This window comes from Symphodus melops (assembly GCF_947650265.1).
Source record: "Symphodus melops genome assembly, chromosome: 1".
Lineage (NCBI taxonomy): Eukaryota > Metazoa > Chordata > Actinopteri > Labriformes > Labridae > Symphodus > Symphodus melops.
Window position 1 is genome coordinate 53,103,223 of NC_136691.1, and position 18,277 is coordinate 53,121,499.

Consider the following 18,277-nt stretch of genomic DNA (forward strand, 5'->3'; position numbering starts at 1 on the left):
GCCTTGTTTTATTATGCTTAAGGTTCTCAGTTGCGTTCATGGTTATCCCTCCGGTGCTCCCACCGGTGCCTGTGAAGATATGATGCCTCGTCACTCTGGCGTGTGGCCTCAGCCTTTACCATCACCCTACACCATTGTTGCAGACACGGAGACGTTTCAGCCGGGGCAGCCCATTACAGGTGAGATATTCTCCATGTTAACTTACAGGCGTATAAAGTATTGAAATCAGTAAGCTAGCATGTTGCACAAATGTGCAATTAAAGGATTTATTCACAGGAAGTTATTCATCCTGATAAAAATGATATTGTCTTCATTGAAGCTTCCTTTGTTCCTGCTGGTACTATAGACAGTGTCATGTGGTTGTCACAATACCAGGCGTTTAAACTTTGACATAATTCTACTCAAAATCAAAAGATATTGATCAGGCCTGTCGCAGTAATCAAAATAACGAATTACTGCAATATTAACAAGCCAAGCATGGGAGTCACCCCCAAAACCAAATGTGAAGTGACCTCATGTTTAGACGGAAAAAATAGCAACTGCACTGGTGTCTAAACAGAATGTAACTTTACATCTTTGTGAACATTTTAGCTTACACCCAAATGAAAAAGGAGAAGCAGCTAATTCAGATGATGCAATTTGTAAAGTCTTAACCAAAAACATCTCTCTGAAACCAAGCAAAGAGTATCTTGCCGACAAGATTACTTCAATTGTGTCTTTATTTTATTTCATAATTTTCCTAACGCTGTGACAATCAGTAACAGACACAAACAGTCCCGCGGCAGAACAGTGCTGAAGACACTGGACAGCGCCTGGTGCAGAAGCAAAGTAGCTTACAGCAGCAATAGTTTCCACCACAACAGTGTTGTTTTGAAAAACCTGTACAGTAGGTTTGGACGACAGAATAGTAAATGATAGGCTTAGTGTGAACTGAATGTGAAAACTGGCATCTCCAGTTCCCATCTCTGAATGTGTGTACATTGGGAGGGTGTTTGTAGAGCAAGTATTCAGTCTTAAAAATCTCACCATCACTGCTACACTGCCACATAATTTATTACAGTGCAAAATGAGATTATTCTAAAGTAACTGTTGTTCTTGTGTTTCCTTGCAGTGACAGTGAGGGGACCAGATTACAGAGGTGTGCTTCTGGAGGCCCGCACATTTGGCAGCACAAATGCTTTGGGTCGCTGGCAGCTTCCTCCCCCAGACACAAAGTTTCTTCAGGTGAGTCTCACATGTTTTTTTTCTTGTCACTTTACAATTGTGGAATTGCAAAGAAGGTGCTTGCTGTGTATAATAGGGACATTTGTGTGCATCTTTTGCAGTGCACAGGGAATCCACAGGGTGCTGTCACTCATTCCAACACCAACCTGAAGGGCAACACCACTGTGTACAGCTGGATACCACCCGACTCTACAAGCCCTGTTTACTTCATGTAAAGCAAAATACCATTCATAAACTTTAATATTAATACTACTTAAAGTTTATATTCATGCCAGTTTTTTTCCACATCCTTTTCAGGGCCACTGTAGCTCAGCAGCGAGCGGTTTACTGGCTGGGTGTGCGGTCCATGACTCTGACCAGAGGTATGTGCAACAGGATACTTCATAAATAAAGTGCTTAAATGTATCTGACATTACATCTTTTGCACTATAATTTTGTGCAATTTCTTAAAATGCATGAAAAAATACAGTATGTATGACAAGAGAATCTTATTTGATGATTGTACCATATGTATGCCTTTCTCTTAGGGAAGCCAGAGGAAGTCAATCTGGCCACCACAGGAGCGAGTGCAGGGATGGCTGAAGAAAAACCTCTTCTCGTTCTCATTGCGTGTTTACTGACATTTTATGCACTCGGATGGAAATAAACGTTGCTGCTTCTGACTGATTCTGCCTTAAAACTGCAAATGGACTGTAAGAAACTGTAAAATAAAATGTCTTTAAATCTTTGTATTTTAAAAGCAAATTTATTCTTTTAAACCGGTGAGGAGAAGAGGAGCAGCGCTGCAGCTCGGACGTCTCTTATTTTGAGATACTAAGTCATTATAACGACTTGCAGGATCTTTTTTTTTTTTACCATCACAGTGACGGAAATGGGCTTCCATAAAAGAGAGAAGTGAAGATTGAAATTGAATTGATAGGGAAAGCGGTGTGAGAGAGCGCTGTGGTGGTTTATTGACTCAAATTCATTCCACTTATCGAAGAGCATGTTATGACCTGTTTTTCCCTCATGGTTTGATCTTTAACCTAGAATCACAACATGTTGCTTTACAATAACCCAGGCAGACACTAAAGAGGCTGAAGACATACATTGCATGTGTTTAAAACTTTATACCATATCCAACATATCCTGTTTGACTTCCATCTCCCCCCCAGCTGTAGCTCCAAACACCTTCATTCGAAATCACAGGAGCATGAACCCATAACCGTCCTACCCATCCTCCAGCTCCTCATCTTCACCTGCACAGCCTGCCTCCACTGGCACACTCCCACCCACACTCTCTGGTCTTCTGATGCGAATCTTCTGTCCCCCCCCGGCAGGCCAAATGACTGGTCCTGGGAGGACAGGGCCTTCTCCATGACTGCTCCCACCTTCTGGAACTCTCTACCAAAAAAAACATTTGAGACTCCCCCACAACTCACCTCCTTCAACAAATCCCTGAAAACATACCTCTTCAACACAGCCTAAAGTCACAAGCTCCCATCCTTCCCCCTAACACTACCTCTTCCTTGTCCTGTCCTAGTCGATTTTGTTTACTTGTTTTTGTTCTTTTTTTTGTTTCTCCTTGTCTCATTGTTGAGTGTCTGTAGTCTTTGTATCTGTAAGCATACTGAGATTAAATAGTATGACTGCCACTTCATCAGAACAGACCTCCCCAATCATCCTCTGTGAGCTTGTTGGGATAACTTTTTTCTAAGTATTGATCTTCAGCTGGCTCATGCACCAGAAATTGCAGCCCTGGTCATGGGGCCAGCACCACTCAATAGTAATTAGTCTCTTTCCACTGTGGGCCAAAAGTCCAATATATCTTTAAACAGGGGATTCAAGCTGTAGACTTAAACACCAGTGCTACCAACGAGTTCAATGGTAACTGACTCATTGACAAGTGGAATAATGACCTGCTTTGTCATGGCCATGGCCAAGATCAAGGTCATTCATCCAGATAGTTCTGAATAAAACCAGAGGGAAGCTGCAGATGGGAAGTTTGAAGATCAGACATATTGCCTTTAACCCTGACAGACTACCAGACAATATCTTAGCATGGACAATCCAATCTATCCCTTTAAGCAATGCACATGTACCACAATTTATTCTTGAAACACAAAACACACAGGTAAACTTGCTCGTTTAGAATGCTTTCCATTATTAAAAACACAACAATATCAAGTAATACGAGTAGATAAATTTAAGGTTAAAGATCTTATGGAACATGCTTCAACGGTAAGCACCATCTTTGTTTGGTGAATGGAGGTCAAATTGATGGTTTCAGGTGAATTCGGGGAATCTAAACGCTGATGAGGTTTGTCTCATAAATTGAAATATTGGATCTATAAAGAAATCTAAGCTGCACTTTATTTGAACATCGTCGTGCTGCAAATGGAAGCGAGTATGTCATTGGTGACTCACACAGACTGTGTACACCAAAAGTTTGTTGACATGCAAGTGGTCAATACAGCTCAGAATACAAATGTACCACAAACAGAAAGTAGAACACTTTAATGCTGACACTCGAGACCCTGCTGTACAGATTTGACATCTTTGTGTAATCATTAATGAGAGATGTTTGCAGATTTTGTAGACTTGTATATTGAGAATGTTGTACAAAATAAAAATGGCTGATATAGCAACAGATGTCACGTTACATATTTCCTCGCAGTGCTGACACAACCATGATTAGGTCAGCAATGCTGTCAGAACTCTAATCCTTTAAAACATCTGCACTGTCTGCTTTATGATGTAATGAATAAATAAACATATACAAAGGCATGCACATGACATCCAAGTACCCCCCCCCCCCCACACACACACACACACACAAACAAACACACACACTGTGTGACCTACGTTCATGTAGATTTCATATAAAGTCTCGTTCCAGGAAGATCAAACAGTGGTCCACATGCATGCACAGTGTGCAGATTAAGGCTATCCCTTTGCTGTAGGGGCTTAGTTGACATCTCTGTGTAAGCTCTGCATTCTTCACCTCCCTCTGTTCCCTTCATCTCTTGGCACCAACGCGTCTAGCACCATAAAAAGCAATGACTGATTAACTTGTCCCTGTTTGCTCTACATTATAGAAACTATCAAAATGTCAATCTTTATCAGTTGAAGTTTTCCCATAGTGAACATGGTGCACACTTGTTACATAATTCAACCAAGTGATGCCTTAGAGTGGTTTCACACCACGGACCCAGGCCTGGATCCGAGTACGCTTGACCCCAAAGTCTGGTGTATTTGATCAGTGTGAACACAAACACACTGTTCTCAGGTAGTCTGCTTGAAGAGGTGGTCTCAGGCATGATTCATGTGTACTCGAGTGGTCTGTGGGGGATGTGAAGGTATCTGTGCAAAAACAAGGAAGTGGACCGCTGTATGAATTCTAAAAGGCTGCTGACCCTTCAAAAACCGTCGAACTGTAAACGCATAGCACGGGCCCGTTTCATTCTTTGAGCGTGTGGAAGTAGGAAGAGCGTCGTTTATTGGCATCTCAGAAAACATTAAAAAAACATCCACAGTTAGCAGGACGGACTCCTTCGTCTTGTTTTCGGGGGGCAACAATCGAGCTTGGGTACAGTACCGAACAAACGTGCTTAATGTGAAAACTGTACGTTGCCTTTGCAGATTGTTTGCCAATTGTTTAGATTTAAAGTGAAATAATTTTCACTTGGAAAGAACATGTGCACATTTATCTTAATGTAAGGATTACATTATTTTATTTAGGGTTTTATATCAATGATACTTTAATTCATGGCACTTTTCAAGTCCTTTTCAGAGTCAGGTGCAGATATTACAGTTTATGGCCCACAAAAAAGAAAATGTCAGTCATGAAATAACGTTAAAAAAATGTACTTTAATTCAAATACCTGTCAGCTAACTGCTGAGTCTGAAGACAAGATGAAGCAGTGTCTGCTGATAACCAGGAGACTTTTCTAAGGCTAACAACAACACTCACAGCAATCACAGAAAAAATCACAGCAAATGCTCGAACATCCTTCGACCGCCACCTCGCCTCTGTTGTGGTTAATTGACAGATAAATACCTAAGTTCTCATTTAAGTGAAGGGTGTTTTTTTTTTTTAGCTTACTTTTGTAGTGCTCTTGAACCAGAGGAAACAGGTGTTCGTAAAGCGAGTCTGTACGGTTTTATAAGCCTGTAACTGAAGGGAAAGTATGTTATGTGGAAGTGTGTGCATCATGGTGTGAGCTGGGTTAAATCGGCTGTGTAAGTTGGGAGTGGTAAGACCAATTACTTCCTTTCTCCATGAATGATCTTAATGAATCTGTGCGTGTCGTCCTTGTGTGCAACATGCATCATTGCTCACACACATGCGAGAGCTTTCACAGACGCAGTCATCATTATGTGCATGTCCATCTTACTAAGCCCGATGCACGTTTGAGCTGAAATAGATGTTAATACTGCTGGTGTTAGTGAACATCAAGTCTGTTATGTAAGAATCCTGTAGTTTAAGGGTTAGAGCTCAGGGCTGGCCGATATTACATGAAGCAGGGAGAGGGTGAGAGAGAGAGAGAGAGTGAGGCGAGGAAGGCAGAGTGTATGAGGAGAGAGGGAGGGAATATGGTGAGGGAGGGGGGGGGAGGGGACAGGGTCGAGGGAGAGAGAGAGAGAGAGATGATGATGATGTCAGGAGTCACTAGTTGGCAAGATAATCAGAGACAGGCCACTGAATCAGAGCTTCGTGCACAGCTGGTGCGGTGGATGAAGAGGCTGCAGGCTTACGCTGAGTGGATGGAGAGTGAAAATATTCACCAACTGTGGGATTTAATTCACCGGAAAATATTGTCGACTGAAACCCGGAGGAAATACTTGGATGTTACAGGTGGAACTTGTTGAATGAATGTTGCTCCAAAAGTATTTCAGGAGAGAGAAATTATTTCTTGTCTAAACTAAAGTGTGAACAGCTGTGGACTACATCTGGAATGTAACACCACTTGGATGGACAATTAAAGAGACTCTTGTTTTATTATTCTATTCTTTGAGATTTGTTTATTTTGCATGGATCTTTTTGATTCTTTTTGCTTTCTCTGAAGAAGTAACACAGGATTAAAAATGTGTTACTTTTGGGGTTTCAAATCTTCTACAAGAGAAGATTGAGAGGGCAGAAGTTCTCCATATCTGGGACATAAAACGGATGATTTCTGATGGTCTGCTCATGAAGACCTGCAGCTTTTTTTTTTTTTCTTCTATAACATAAATGTATGTGGCACTTTTTTCAAAGACGATTCTGGACCTCTCCCGTGCGTCTGTTGTGCAAATGAAAGTACAATGAAAGCTCAGCACTTGCAAAACAAAGTGGATTACAAACAGGTACACCCACTGCATCCTGCCAGGTTGTCAGTCCTGATGAGGTACTCAAACCATGTGGTCCACTGAGAGCATGGAGCCGGAGACAGCACACACTCAGAGCAGCTTCTTCACCAAGGTGGATGTGCCTGACCATGCTCACTACATCGTCGCCTTGTTTGTCTTCGTTATCGGGGTATTGGGCATCACTGGCAACGCGCTGGTTATGTTCGCCTTCTACAGGTGGGTTTGTTACTGTTTGTCCTTTTCTGTGGATTTGATCAAAGTATTCAAAAGCCAAGATTAAAAAAACACACATCTTTAAGCCTGATCCATCTTTTAATCAGAACCCTACGAGAAGTAGAGTACATGACATAAAAACACTTGAAAATACTGTAATCCCAGTACATGTGACTTTCTTTCGTGGCTCTTGGTTATTAGAAATGTCTTTTTATTTCTAAATTCAGTTGGTCAAAGTTCAACTAAAACTCAAACATTGTTACTTAGGATTCCTGTCAGGGTTTTATTTCTTTTTAATTTTTACTCTCCAAATCGTTTGCATGACACAGATGATGAACTGCATCTCACAGTTTCAACCAAAAGAGAAACTCAGTCTGCTGAAGATGATTAGGGCTGTTGAAATGTATTGTTTCTTTGATGCATCACAGTGCAGGTGTGGACAATTCTACGATGCAGTGACAGAACATAATCAATTGCACACTGACATTTTGACATTTTTCAGAAACAGCTGTAGATGTATCCTATTTATTTTGGTTGACACTTATGCTGGCAAGAACTTTATAAATGTTGAAAAAGAGAGTCCATATTTATCTAACTGCTTGTCTTCATTGCTGAGAAAGAAACAAAAAAGGAACCCATTCTATCATTGCCAAAATTCTATTATTATCGTAATCAAATCATAAAACCAGTGAAGATTAAAAACCCAAAATGATGTCAGCAGATCGATCTTATTGCTGTGAATGAAAAATGATCAAGCTCCATTTTAAATAATTGATCTTCTCTGCTTGTTTGGAGCAAACGGTTAAATGACCCGGTACAAGTTGATGGTCGGCTCTGTTTCCCTGTTCTGCTTGTCTCTTCTTCCCTTCTGTTGTCTTCAGCTCGGTCCAGGTGAAGCTACTGATCGCCTAATGAGGCGCACCTGGCCTCAGCGCTGAAAAGCCAATTTTTGGACTGCTGCAACAATTGTCAGTTTACAGCAAAAGTTGTCCTTTCATTATTAAGGTCCTATCAGGGAACTCTGTGCATTTGTTATGTCTGAAAATTGGTAAAGCTGGTGTTGTTTTCCATTATGTTAAAATGTTTCTTTCAACCATTTACGACTCAAAAGGTCAAATCTACTGAGGGATTGCTCGGCTTTTAAACCTCAGAGACCAATGCAAATAAGTAATTAAGAATGTTAAATATCTATTACATTTATCAAGTCTGGACATCACTATAATCTGGAATAAAGATGTCCCCGTCCTCATCAACGATGTGGACAGAATCGAGTTCTGTCCCAACAAGAGCCCAGAGAATTAGACAGTTCTAATCCTTCTCACCAGAAGGTTGAGGGTTCGATCCCCAGCTCCTGCAACAACATGTTGGATGTGTCCTTGCACGACTGGTAACCCCGAATTCCTCCCGCTGCTTCGTCAGCAGTGTGAATGGGATGAGTTACTTCTGATGGTCACTTTTCACAGCAGCATCTTCCCTCAGTGTGTGAATGTGAAGGTGTGACCTGTGCTGTAAAAACGCTTTGAGTAGTCAGAAGACGAGGAGAGTGCTGTATGAGCTCAAATCCTTTTACCATTCAGCAGTCCAACTGCTTCTTCATGACACACTGTAAATAAATGACCAAATAAACTCTACTTATACTGTGCTTTTCACAACAAATACAAACGGGGAAAAAAAGAGTCTTTGATCAACTCCAGACCAATCTGATGAGTCAAAAGTATGTAAATATGGAAAAATACATCTCATTTAAAGTGCAATATTTCAGATTAAACATAAGTGGCTCAACAATCGTTTATTTCACATGAACACAAAAACTCGAGTCTCTGAAAGTCTGATGGCATGCACAAAGCATTAAATGAAAACTAGGTAGATAGATAGATAGATAGATAGATAGATAGATAGATAGATAGATAGATAGATAGATAGATAGATAGATAGATAGATAGATAGATAGATAGATAGATAGATAGATAGATAGATAGATAGATAGATAGATAGATAGATAGATAGATAGATAGATAGATAGATAGATACTGTATTGATCCCGAGGGAAATTCAATTCAAATTCAACTGACAACAGCACTGAAATTACTGAGGTGAAATATGCACATAGGCATACAGTTGATGGTCTTTACACACAATAAACAGTATGCACCTCATTATCAAACAATACATACATTTTTATTTTGTGGTGACAATTCATGGACAAATATTGTCTCTAGACTATTGACATAAAAGTGCTTGTAAACAATAGAAGTTTAAACAATTCTCTTGATTTGATGTGCTCACAGGTAAAAAGTGCATGGACTATTTAAATACTCAGTTGAACACAGAGTGTATCGTCACCTGGATGTCAGGAGAAAATAACTGAGATCATTTTCAAACAACAAACCCACTGACATGCAACAGGTAGTGTCACAGTAAACGTCCGTGCAGAGATTCAACACGACAGATTACTTGTCTATAAAACCTACTTGAGATGTTGAGCACATCAGATGTTGCAACACAGGTGTGTAGGTGTGTGTGTGTGTGTTCTGTAATTTGTGCTGTTGTAACTGTTTCACAGAAAGTAGGCCACAAACAGATGTAGGTGTGTGTGTGTGTGTGTGTGTGTGTGTGTGTGTGTGTGTGTGTGTGTGTACGTGAGTATTTTTTGAAATTTGTGTCATCGCTGACCTTCTTGACTGTTGTAACTGTTTCACAGAAAGTAGGTCAGAGACAGATGTGTGTGTGTGTAGGTGTGTGTGTGTGTGTGTGTAGGTGTGTGTGTGTGGGTGTGCATGCATGCGTGCGTGCATTCTGGGAATTGTCAGGAGCTTTTATTTTCCATCTGTCCATCATCCTCGACAGATTTGATGGGTTCTCCATTGTGTTGTGCTTACGATGTGTGTTTACTAAATCAGACATGCGCATGATGTTATGAGTTCCAAGAAAATGTGTTCACGTACAAACACATCTACACACACACACACACACACGGAGGCAGACAGTGATATAATGATGTTTGAAGGCAGATTACACCCGATATGATGATTTTCTGGGGAACAAAATAAACATGCACACGCCTCCACAAAGTGGCTGACACAAACACAAACCAGCCGTGACGTCACAACATACAAACACATTCATGTCTTCGCAGGCATTAGAAACCTGATTGTTTTGTGTTCAACCAGGAAGCAGCATCTTTATTTTCAGGACCCAGAAACAGGGTCCAATCAATGAAGAGCTGTGCAGGCAGACGGTGCGGGTCAGTTCACGGCTCAATCATGCTGCTGTGAAAACAGGTTCACACAGAGTTGACCAGTTCAGCTAAGAGCTTATATCTGATTAATGCTCAAATATGAATAGCACTTAATACATTAAGTTATGCGTTCAAATAGAGATTCAACTGAAACTGAAGTTATTTGGCCCTTCTTCTTCTCCTTTTATTCAAAGCAGGATTATTAGAACTGATATTTGTTAAATTACAAAACTGAAGCATGTAGAAATATTACTAGATTTTTCATGCATCCTTACAAATAGAAAGATAATCAATGCAAAAATCCACTTATGGCTGAGGAGTTCAATTAGCTCTTTATATAAAATCAATAAATCTCAATGTCTATGCTGATGCCGAGTGTCCACTTGAGGCTGGCTATTAAAACCAAGCAATCACAATGACATCCCATGTTGAAATACAGATTTTTACAGCAGAAATAAAACATTTTTCAGTCACTTCTGAGTTTAAGTTTACGGTTGAGAAACACGGATATGATAAAAAAAAGGACAGGACATGCTCATACCAGAGTACTTTAAGCCAAAAATGTCATGTTTACAGTACGGTACACGTGAGGATGACATTCACAGCTTCAACATCTTTCACAGAAGCTTCAATCCAGATCCTGCAGACTTAATTTAATCATCAGGTTTCATTGTCGACTTTTAGGAAAGAAAGTGATTACCGGTCACATTTTTCGTCCATTTCAGCTTTTTCTCACTTTACTGGACATTTCTCAAACATATTCCTTACCTACCCCTTGATTGTTTACATGTAGGCCCTGTTTACTCACAGCTATTTCAGCTGAAGACTAAACTTTAGTTGAGTTTTAGCTTTTCGTTCACATAACAGCGTTTTGTGGGAGTGAAAACCCAACGTTTTTAAAATCGCTCCAGAGAGCAGAATTTGGAAAACCCATATTTCCCCACTTGGAAATATGCAGTTCCCCATTTCGTCTAAAACAACGCACCAAACAAAATGTCTTTGCCGCTGACCAAACAAAAATGTGTTCCATGATCACGCTGACCATAACACCTTTTTTTCTCTCCTGTTTTTGTGAATAGTAACAAGAAGCTCCGTAATCTGCCAAACTACTTCATCATGAACCTGGCGGTCAGTGATTTCCTCATGGCCTTCACACAGTCCCCCATCTTCTTCATCAACTGTATCTACAAAGAATGGGCTTTTGGAGAGATGGGTAATTCTCTTTTTGTTGAATATTTATTTTTTATGTATGATGCATTAAAACAAAGGTTAGTTATTGTTTCGTATTCTTCAGAGTTAGTTTAAGTGTTTGGATGTGTTTCTTTCCTCTAGGTTGTAAGATGTATGCATTCTGCGGGGCCTTGTTTGGCATCGCCTCCATGATAAACCTGCTGGCCATCTCCATCGATCGCTACCTGGTAATAACCAAGCCTTTGCGGGCCATACACTGGAGCTCCAAAAGAAGAACCACGCTGGCCATCATCCTTGTCTGGCTGTACTCTTTGGCCTGGAGTCTGGCACCTCTAGTGGGCTGGAGTAAGTTTCTTTTTACCAGGGACATGAAAGTTCAGTAAACCCAGGGTATCATTTGGTTATCTGGCTTCCAGCTAACAAAGGAGTGAAGGCTAAACGGTCACAGGTTTTCTGTGTTCAGGGTTTCTGTCAGCCTCTTTACATAGTTGGGATATTGTTTGCAGCCGATGAGCAATCACAATCAGCATAAACAAATCTGCCACTATCATATTTTACAATCCCAGAGGAAACTATGTCATTAGAAAAATAGGAGGAAGTCCAAACACGACTGCAGCTGACAAATGCAGGAGGAACAATCGACAGAAAAAAGACATTAGCTGAGTGTGAATGAGCAAATGAAGACTAGTAAAAGTAATTTCACATCAATGGTGCCTGACACAAATCTGATAATTACAAGTCCTTGTTTTACCCTTAATTGCTTTGATGTCTCCTAGTTGAATGTTGAGAGTTTTAGAATCAATATTTAAAGAGTATGCTTATCATCGTGTCATCTACGTAAATACAACATCAATTAGTGCTTTTATCAGTGTCTGTGAAAGGATGATATCGGTGGAGCACAATAAACATCTTTGATTTATATATTTTAAATGTGAAATCAGACGGGGGCAAACAGAAGCCGTTGCCAGTTTTTCCCTCTTTCTCAACCTTTAAGATCAGCTCACAGAGCTCCTCGATCAAGACGCCTCATCGGTCAAAAAGCATTAAGTTCAACAAAATGTATTATCCTGAACGTGACCTGCTGTGGAGCAGCTCCTGTAAAGCGTTCAACATAAATTGCCATGGTGGTCTCTCCTGGTAAGAAGTGAACCAGCCAGAGTTCCCACTGAACTTAGCTTGATAACCAGATTCTGCTTCAGAGCCGACATTTTTTGTTTTCACTTGCCATAATTGATGCGTATTAGTACTTTACTAAGACCAGGTAAATGATCTATTATGACTAATAGTTGGTCTAAAGTTACTTACCTCCATTCATCAGAGGTCACCTATGATCTCACTGTACACCTGAACAGGCATCGCATCAAAGCAGGATGTCAAACAGAATACACAACCCTTGATGTTTCCCGGATGTCTTACTCCCTTTTTGATCTTTTCTGATCTTCCTTTGCCTTTCAGGCTCCTACATCCCAGAGGGCCTGATGACATCATGTACATGGGATTATGTCACGTACACCTTGTCCAATAGGAGCTACACCATGATGCTGTGCTGCTTTGTTTTCTTCATCCCACTAGGAGTCATCTTTTACTGCTATCTTTTCATGTTTCTGGCAATACGGAAAACAAGCAGGTAATTCACTCCCCGCTCAAAGAGTATGAACATTTTTCATGAAACAGTTATAATCACACTCTAGAAAAAATTACATACAGTAATTCCACACTGGCGTTGGAGGCAGCAATCTGTGGAGAAGTATCTTGTGAATTAAAACTTGCAAGACGAGAAAACCAAAGAGTTTGGGGTTAAATGACCTTTACAGGAGGAAGAAAAAGCTGACATTTTATGAAGTTTTCATCCTGACTTTATCCTGACTTTTCAACATCACTCTAGCAAAGACGTTGGGGTGAACCGATGTGTGAACACAGCAGGTAATATTCAGGAAAATTCGGGTGAAATTCACATCTGCCAGTATGTCGTTATCTAAGTGTAAGTTGATATTAAAAATGTTTAAGTAACAACATGTGCACACTGTCTAACCTGCAATGGATTTAATTGCCAGTAAATATAAGTTAGACAGTGTACTAGAGTTTGCATGTAATTAGTACTTCAAATCATGACTATGCACATCCTTGTTTTTGGGTCCCTGAAGAATGAAGCGAAGGAGATGTATTTGTTACCAAATTGTGTCACTTCCAAGTAAAGTAAAAGTAATTTGTTGGTATAGAAATGATAAAGAAATGTTATTCATGTGCATGTGTTTACCATCAAATGTCATGCCACTCATGCATAAGTCAGTAGGTGGGCCACCTCTGTTAACAAAGTCTACACCTGCCGCTGACTATTTCCAACTGCACGTAGCATTTCTATAATGCAAAAAAAGTCAGAGGATTTTCTGCCCCCAGTCTTTCACACTGACTCCTGCTTTGTTATCCTTATACCCACCACTCCACCTGTCGCAGAGAAAAAATCCACGTGTCGAGGGTCACGTGTGAATAGGCATCTCTAGAAAACTCCAGGGGCGGCCAGTCCTGAAACTTTGTGGACATTTTCAGGGGTGCTTATGTAGAAGCGTCTTTTGGCTTGCCTCGTTCAATCACACAATTAACTTGGATTTTTTTTTCACGGGTCTTTTTATCTTTCACCACCTGCAGGGAGGTGGAGAGACTTGGAACTCAGGTGAGGAAATCCACTCTGATCCAGCAGAAGTCTATCAAGAGCGAGTGGAAGTTGGCAAAGATTGCCTTCGTCGTCATCGTGGTGTATGTCCTCTCCTGGTCGCCGTATGCCTGTGTGACAATGATTTCCTGGTCCGGGTGAGGCTTATTTCATACAAGAACTTTAGTTTTTAAGGGGTTTTGAACAATTTTCTTGCAGAGAACATTGTGGATATTATGGGAAGTTGTACAAAATCACAAAATATATACAACAAAGAAGTCATTTACACTGTCAAGTGTGCAACACACAGACTATGGTCCCTCTGTGCATGTTACAAGAAAGAGTTAAACATCTGCACAGAAACTGCACATTGACTTTTCTATAAGCAATTCAACTCATCCTCCAACCCTTATCTCTGTGTGGCCCCAGAAACAGACAGTGTCTTACTGTATATACTGGTGTGACTTGTATTCCAGATCGGATGCTGCACGTGTCGCGTCTCTCTGTGATAAGAGCACAGGCTCTCTGTCACATCTGAAATAGTTTTCAAGCCTTCTAGAAATGTGTTTTCTGCAAAAATGCTGTGTAATGCTAAACATGTAGCTCGATAACATTTACATTTGGAAAACTCCTCCAAAGAGCAGATGCTTTGTGACGGTTTATGTAATTCAATGTACAACCTTCATGATTTAGCTGAAACAGAATCATATTCATTATTCCCAAATTCAAGGGGGAAGTATAAGTCTTTAACTAATCAACCTTTTTTTTCACAAGACTTGACATTTGTTTTTTTTCCGCCAGTGTAACATATTCAATTGCCGTTTCATTTATTTTCTCAGGATTATTCTTATTAATAGAAATGCTTTCTTAAACAATTGATACAGAAGTACACCTGAATACAATGCCGTAGTTCTGTTTGACTCTTTCTCTTCCTGCTTAGTTACAAACTTAATCCTCGAATCCATAAATCAAGTGATTATTTAAATTCAACACTGAATCATCTTGCAACACAAAAGGGCTGAATCGAATCATATCCCTCAAAACACATCTGTAAAAACTTTGCCTACAACCATTCACAATCTCAAGTCTCATTGAACTTTAATTCTTTGTTGTATTGTTGTCGCTGTTTCGTTTTTTTTTGTTGTTGTACTTTGTTAAGCTTCTTTAAGTATTTAGAAAAGCGCTTTAAAAGTCCAATGCATGATTTTTATTATTATTATTTCTCAAAGCCTCTTTCCTTAAAAAAAAGTTTCTAGAATTTTATTACATTCGGCGATGATCCCAGGATTTTTATGGGGATTGCCATTCTGCACTGATGTGTGTGCTGATAAATGTCTCTCCAAAACAGCATTCGCTGCCTCATTATGTAACATTTGTTGGAGGTACTTGGCCTCTGGCTGAGTGACATAAACAGACGGTCAAGTTGTTCATATCTCCTCTGTGTATCTGACCTATCACAACATTCACTCAACCACATGTTTCTCCTGGGCTTTACAGTGGGAATGAATGTGGTTATGTAACTTTGAAATCACATCTTTTAGTCGGCTCAATTCATGGGGCAAAGGTAACCTCACGCACATGCGCACACACACACACACATACACACACAGAGAGCCAAGCTCACATGGTCAGATAGACTTAACAACCCATCTGTTGCAGCTGGCACATTTGAGCTAATCCCTGATCCCCCTCTTCATTTTGGATGAAAGATTTGAGTTGTGTTTGACATGTTGGTCTTTCATGCTTAAAATAAAGATGACAAGATGAATTTCTGTTGTTCTGACTCTTGCAGGCATGCCAACATCCTGTCCCCATACTCCAAAGCTGTCCCTGCGATTATCGCGAAAGCCTCTACTATCTACAACCCGTTCATCTACGCGATCATACACAACAAATACAGGTGAACGATCAGTCAGTGCTGCTTGTTTCGCACTCAGGCTCATTTTCTCTCTTCTTACTATTCCATCTTTTGTCGACTCTTGTTTAAAAGGGATGTATTATTACTCTCAACTCACAACATATATCCTGACACTGGGTTCTCAATACGATATTATCACCATTTTTTGAGTATGCCTTTTTTTTTTTTAAGAGGATGAACTATTTTTATTGAAATTCTTGGAAAGTAAAAATGATCACAATCTTCATCTTTATTTTTGAAACTGATACTGATAAGCGCCGCACACATTGAGCTGCTTTCACAGTATTAATCATAAACCTAAAAAAACAATAGAAGCAAACAACAATCTAGATGTAAACGCGTACCAACGAAAACCACATGCAACATATACCGCACATTACCCATAATGCACTTGCACTTTTGAAGTTATGGTACTTACACAAACTAAATCTGTTGTCCTGTTGTTGCGTGCATCGTTAGGATGACGCTGGCAGACAAGGTTCCCTGCCTGTCCTTCCTGTCCCCTGCTCCTCGAAAGGAGTGCATCTCCTCCTCCATAAGTGAGTCCTCTTATAGGGACTCCATCATCAGCAGACAGTCCATAGCATCGAGGACTCACTTCATCAGCGGCTCATCGAACTGCTCACCTGCAATGGTAATGTCAGCCACCTTTACTTTATACATCTTAAGAAGCTTAGTATTGGCCCACAAAGAAAAATAATTTGGAAAAATATTATTACTTATGGCAAAAATATTAACTCAATGTATTCATGTTTTTTTACAAAGTGGATGTTGTGAGTCTTGTTTTTTATCCTTTAATGTCTCTCTTAATCTCCAAAATAATTTATTAAAACTTTCTGAGCAACACACCAAATATAACGTTTTCATTTTCAAGTTCTTAGTCAACAATCAAAAGATTGTTCTGAACCCTTTAGTTGTGTTTTATCCTGCAGGCATTCAGGGATGTAGAGATGGAATCTCTGGGAAGAAAGTCGTGCGATTCCTTCAGAAGCATGTCGTCGTACAATCAGTCTGTTCGAGGCAGATCCTACAAGAGGCGGTCATCCAAGTCCTCCAAGTCCTCCAAGACCAAAGTTGTGGAGAAGGTGAGCAGCCTTGTCTCACCGGCACAAAACACCAGATTTTTGATTCAAGCTGCAAGTGTAGACAAAAAAAAGCAGCATTTCCAGGAATCTCCAAATTGTCTGGACTTTGTCCTGCCAGCCCTGACGTCCGGGTGAGCTGATGTGTGAACAGGGCACAGTATATTAAGCTAGTGGGCGGGGTTGATGATGTTTAAATCCTGCAAATGCTGTGTGACTGGTGTGATCTTCGTGCACATATTCAAGCTGCTTCACACTCTTTCCCACTCGCTGGTGTTTATTTCCACTCATTCGTTTTCACTCTGAATATCTCCTGTTACATGTAGCACACGTAAAAACATTGTAGTGCCTGACTCTGTTGCTTTGTCCGCCATCTTTGATTATGTTACAATCATTACAGTCTTCCACGGCGTCCTTTCTACGTCATGTCTCACTTCTTGACACCCCTCATTCAACCAAAACAAATGGCCGCTGTGAGGGACATGTGTGAAAGTGTCACACAGAAAGGAATTCAGGGGCTGGCAGCCCTGAAATCTTCTCGATTTTTTTAGGAGTGCATGTTGGAAAAGGGATTAATTGTGAAATCATCTAAATGTTGTTAAAGTTGTTGTTGTGTTTTTTCTAAAATGTGCTTGAAAGTGTTTGCATGCTAGTTTTATTTGCCTTTAGTGCATGCTCACATGTATTCTTGTTTGTGTGTAAAATTGTGTTTGTACGTCTATTTTTTTTTCCACATTACCAGCATCCATCTACCATGTGTGATTCATCGTGCAACTCTGAGCATGAACTGGTTTCCAGCTCTCTCACCATCGCCACTGTCCCCCTACTAGTTCTTGCCAGGAGGCGCAGCCAGAGTCTGACCCACAACGTTTCAGATGCAGGCGAGGAGAAATGCAGCATCGGTGACAGGAGGATCTGCCATTACAAGAGCAGCTCTTTTGATTCCCTGAGTGTTGGGAGGATATCATCCGCTGATCCCAGGTCGCCTCAGGGTGTTCCACGCATCATCGTCATCAGTCCCACATCGGAAAGCAGCCTCATCAAACAGGACAGTGTCTGCTTCGAAGACAACATCGAGGGAATGGCGAACAATGTTTTTGTCAGCATGAACTTCTCCTCAGAAGTCCTCGAGGCAGTCGAGCTCATCTCTTGATCAGATGGACAATCATGACCCCTGTTCTCCTTTCCTCTCAAGCCCTGATATCTAGTCTAATTTGGGACCGCATGCACACCTCACTTTGTTCTGGAAATCATCCACTGAAAGTTATAACTCACTGTCTGTTACTGGGCTTGATGATTCATTCTGAAAGTCAAAGATATGCCACTCGGATGCCAAAATAACTGAAGTGCAGAAGACAAGTCTGAATTGCAAAATGAAACATTATGTAACTGGTATGCAGTGAACCAATCTTGTCCGGCTTTGGCAGGGACAG

The 18,277-nt window shown here is 40.5% G+C and overlaps 2 protein-coding genes across 2 annotated transcripts; both read left to right on the plus strand.

Moving 5' to 3' along the window:
• On the plus strand, positions 1 to 2,691 carry LOC306820353 (putative defense protein Hdd11; the record flags this gene model as incomplete). Its single annotated transcript, XM_079338172.1, has 6 exons — positions 1 to 179; positions 1,112 to 1,224; positions 1,326 to 1,435; positions 1,522 to 1,586; positions 1,752 to 1,822; positions 2,449 to 2,691. Exons 1-6 carry the CDS (start codon positions 14 to 16, stop codon positions 2,689 to 2,691), a joined length of 768 nt encoding a protein of 255 aa, XP_079194298.1. The 5' UTR covers positions 1 to 13.
• Positions 2,692 to 5,947: 3,256 nt separating this feature from the next.
• opn4xb (opsin 4xb) lies at positions 5,948 to 18,271 on the plus strand. The gene is made up of 9 exons (XM_079342444.1): positions 5,948 to 6,768; positions 11,083 to 11,216; positions 11,336 to 11,539; positions 12,650 to 12,821; positions 13,841 to 14,002; positions 15,637 to 15,744; positions 16,222 to 16,396; positions 16,695 to 16,847; positions 17,587 to 18,271. The coding sequence occupies exons 1-9, from the start codon at positions 6,602 to 6,604 to the stop codon at positions 17,995 to 17,997; spliced, it is 1,686 nt and encodes a 561-aa protein (XP_079198570.1). The 5' UTR covers positions 5,948 to 6,601; the 3' UTR covers positions 17,998 to 18,271.
• Positions 18,272 to 18,277: the final 6 nt, after the last annotated feature.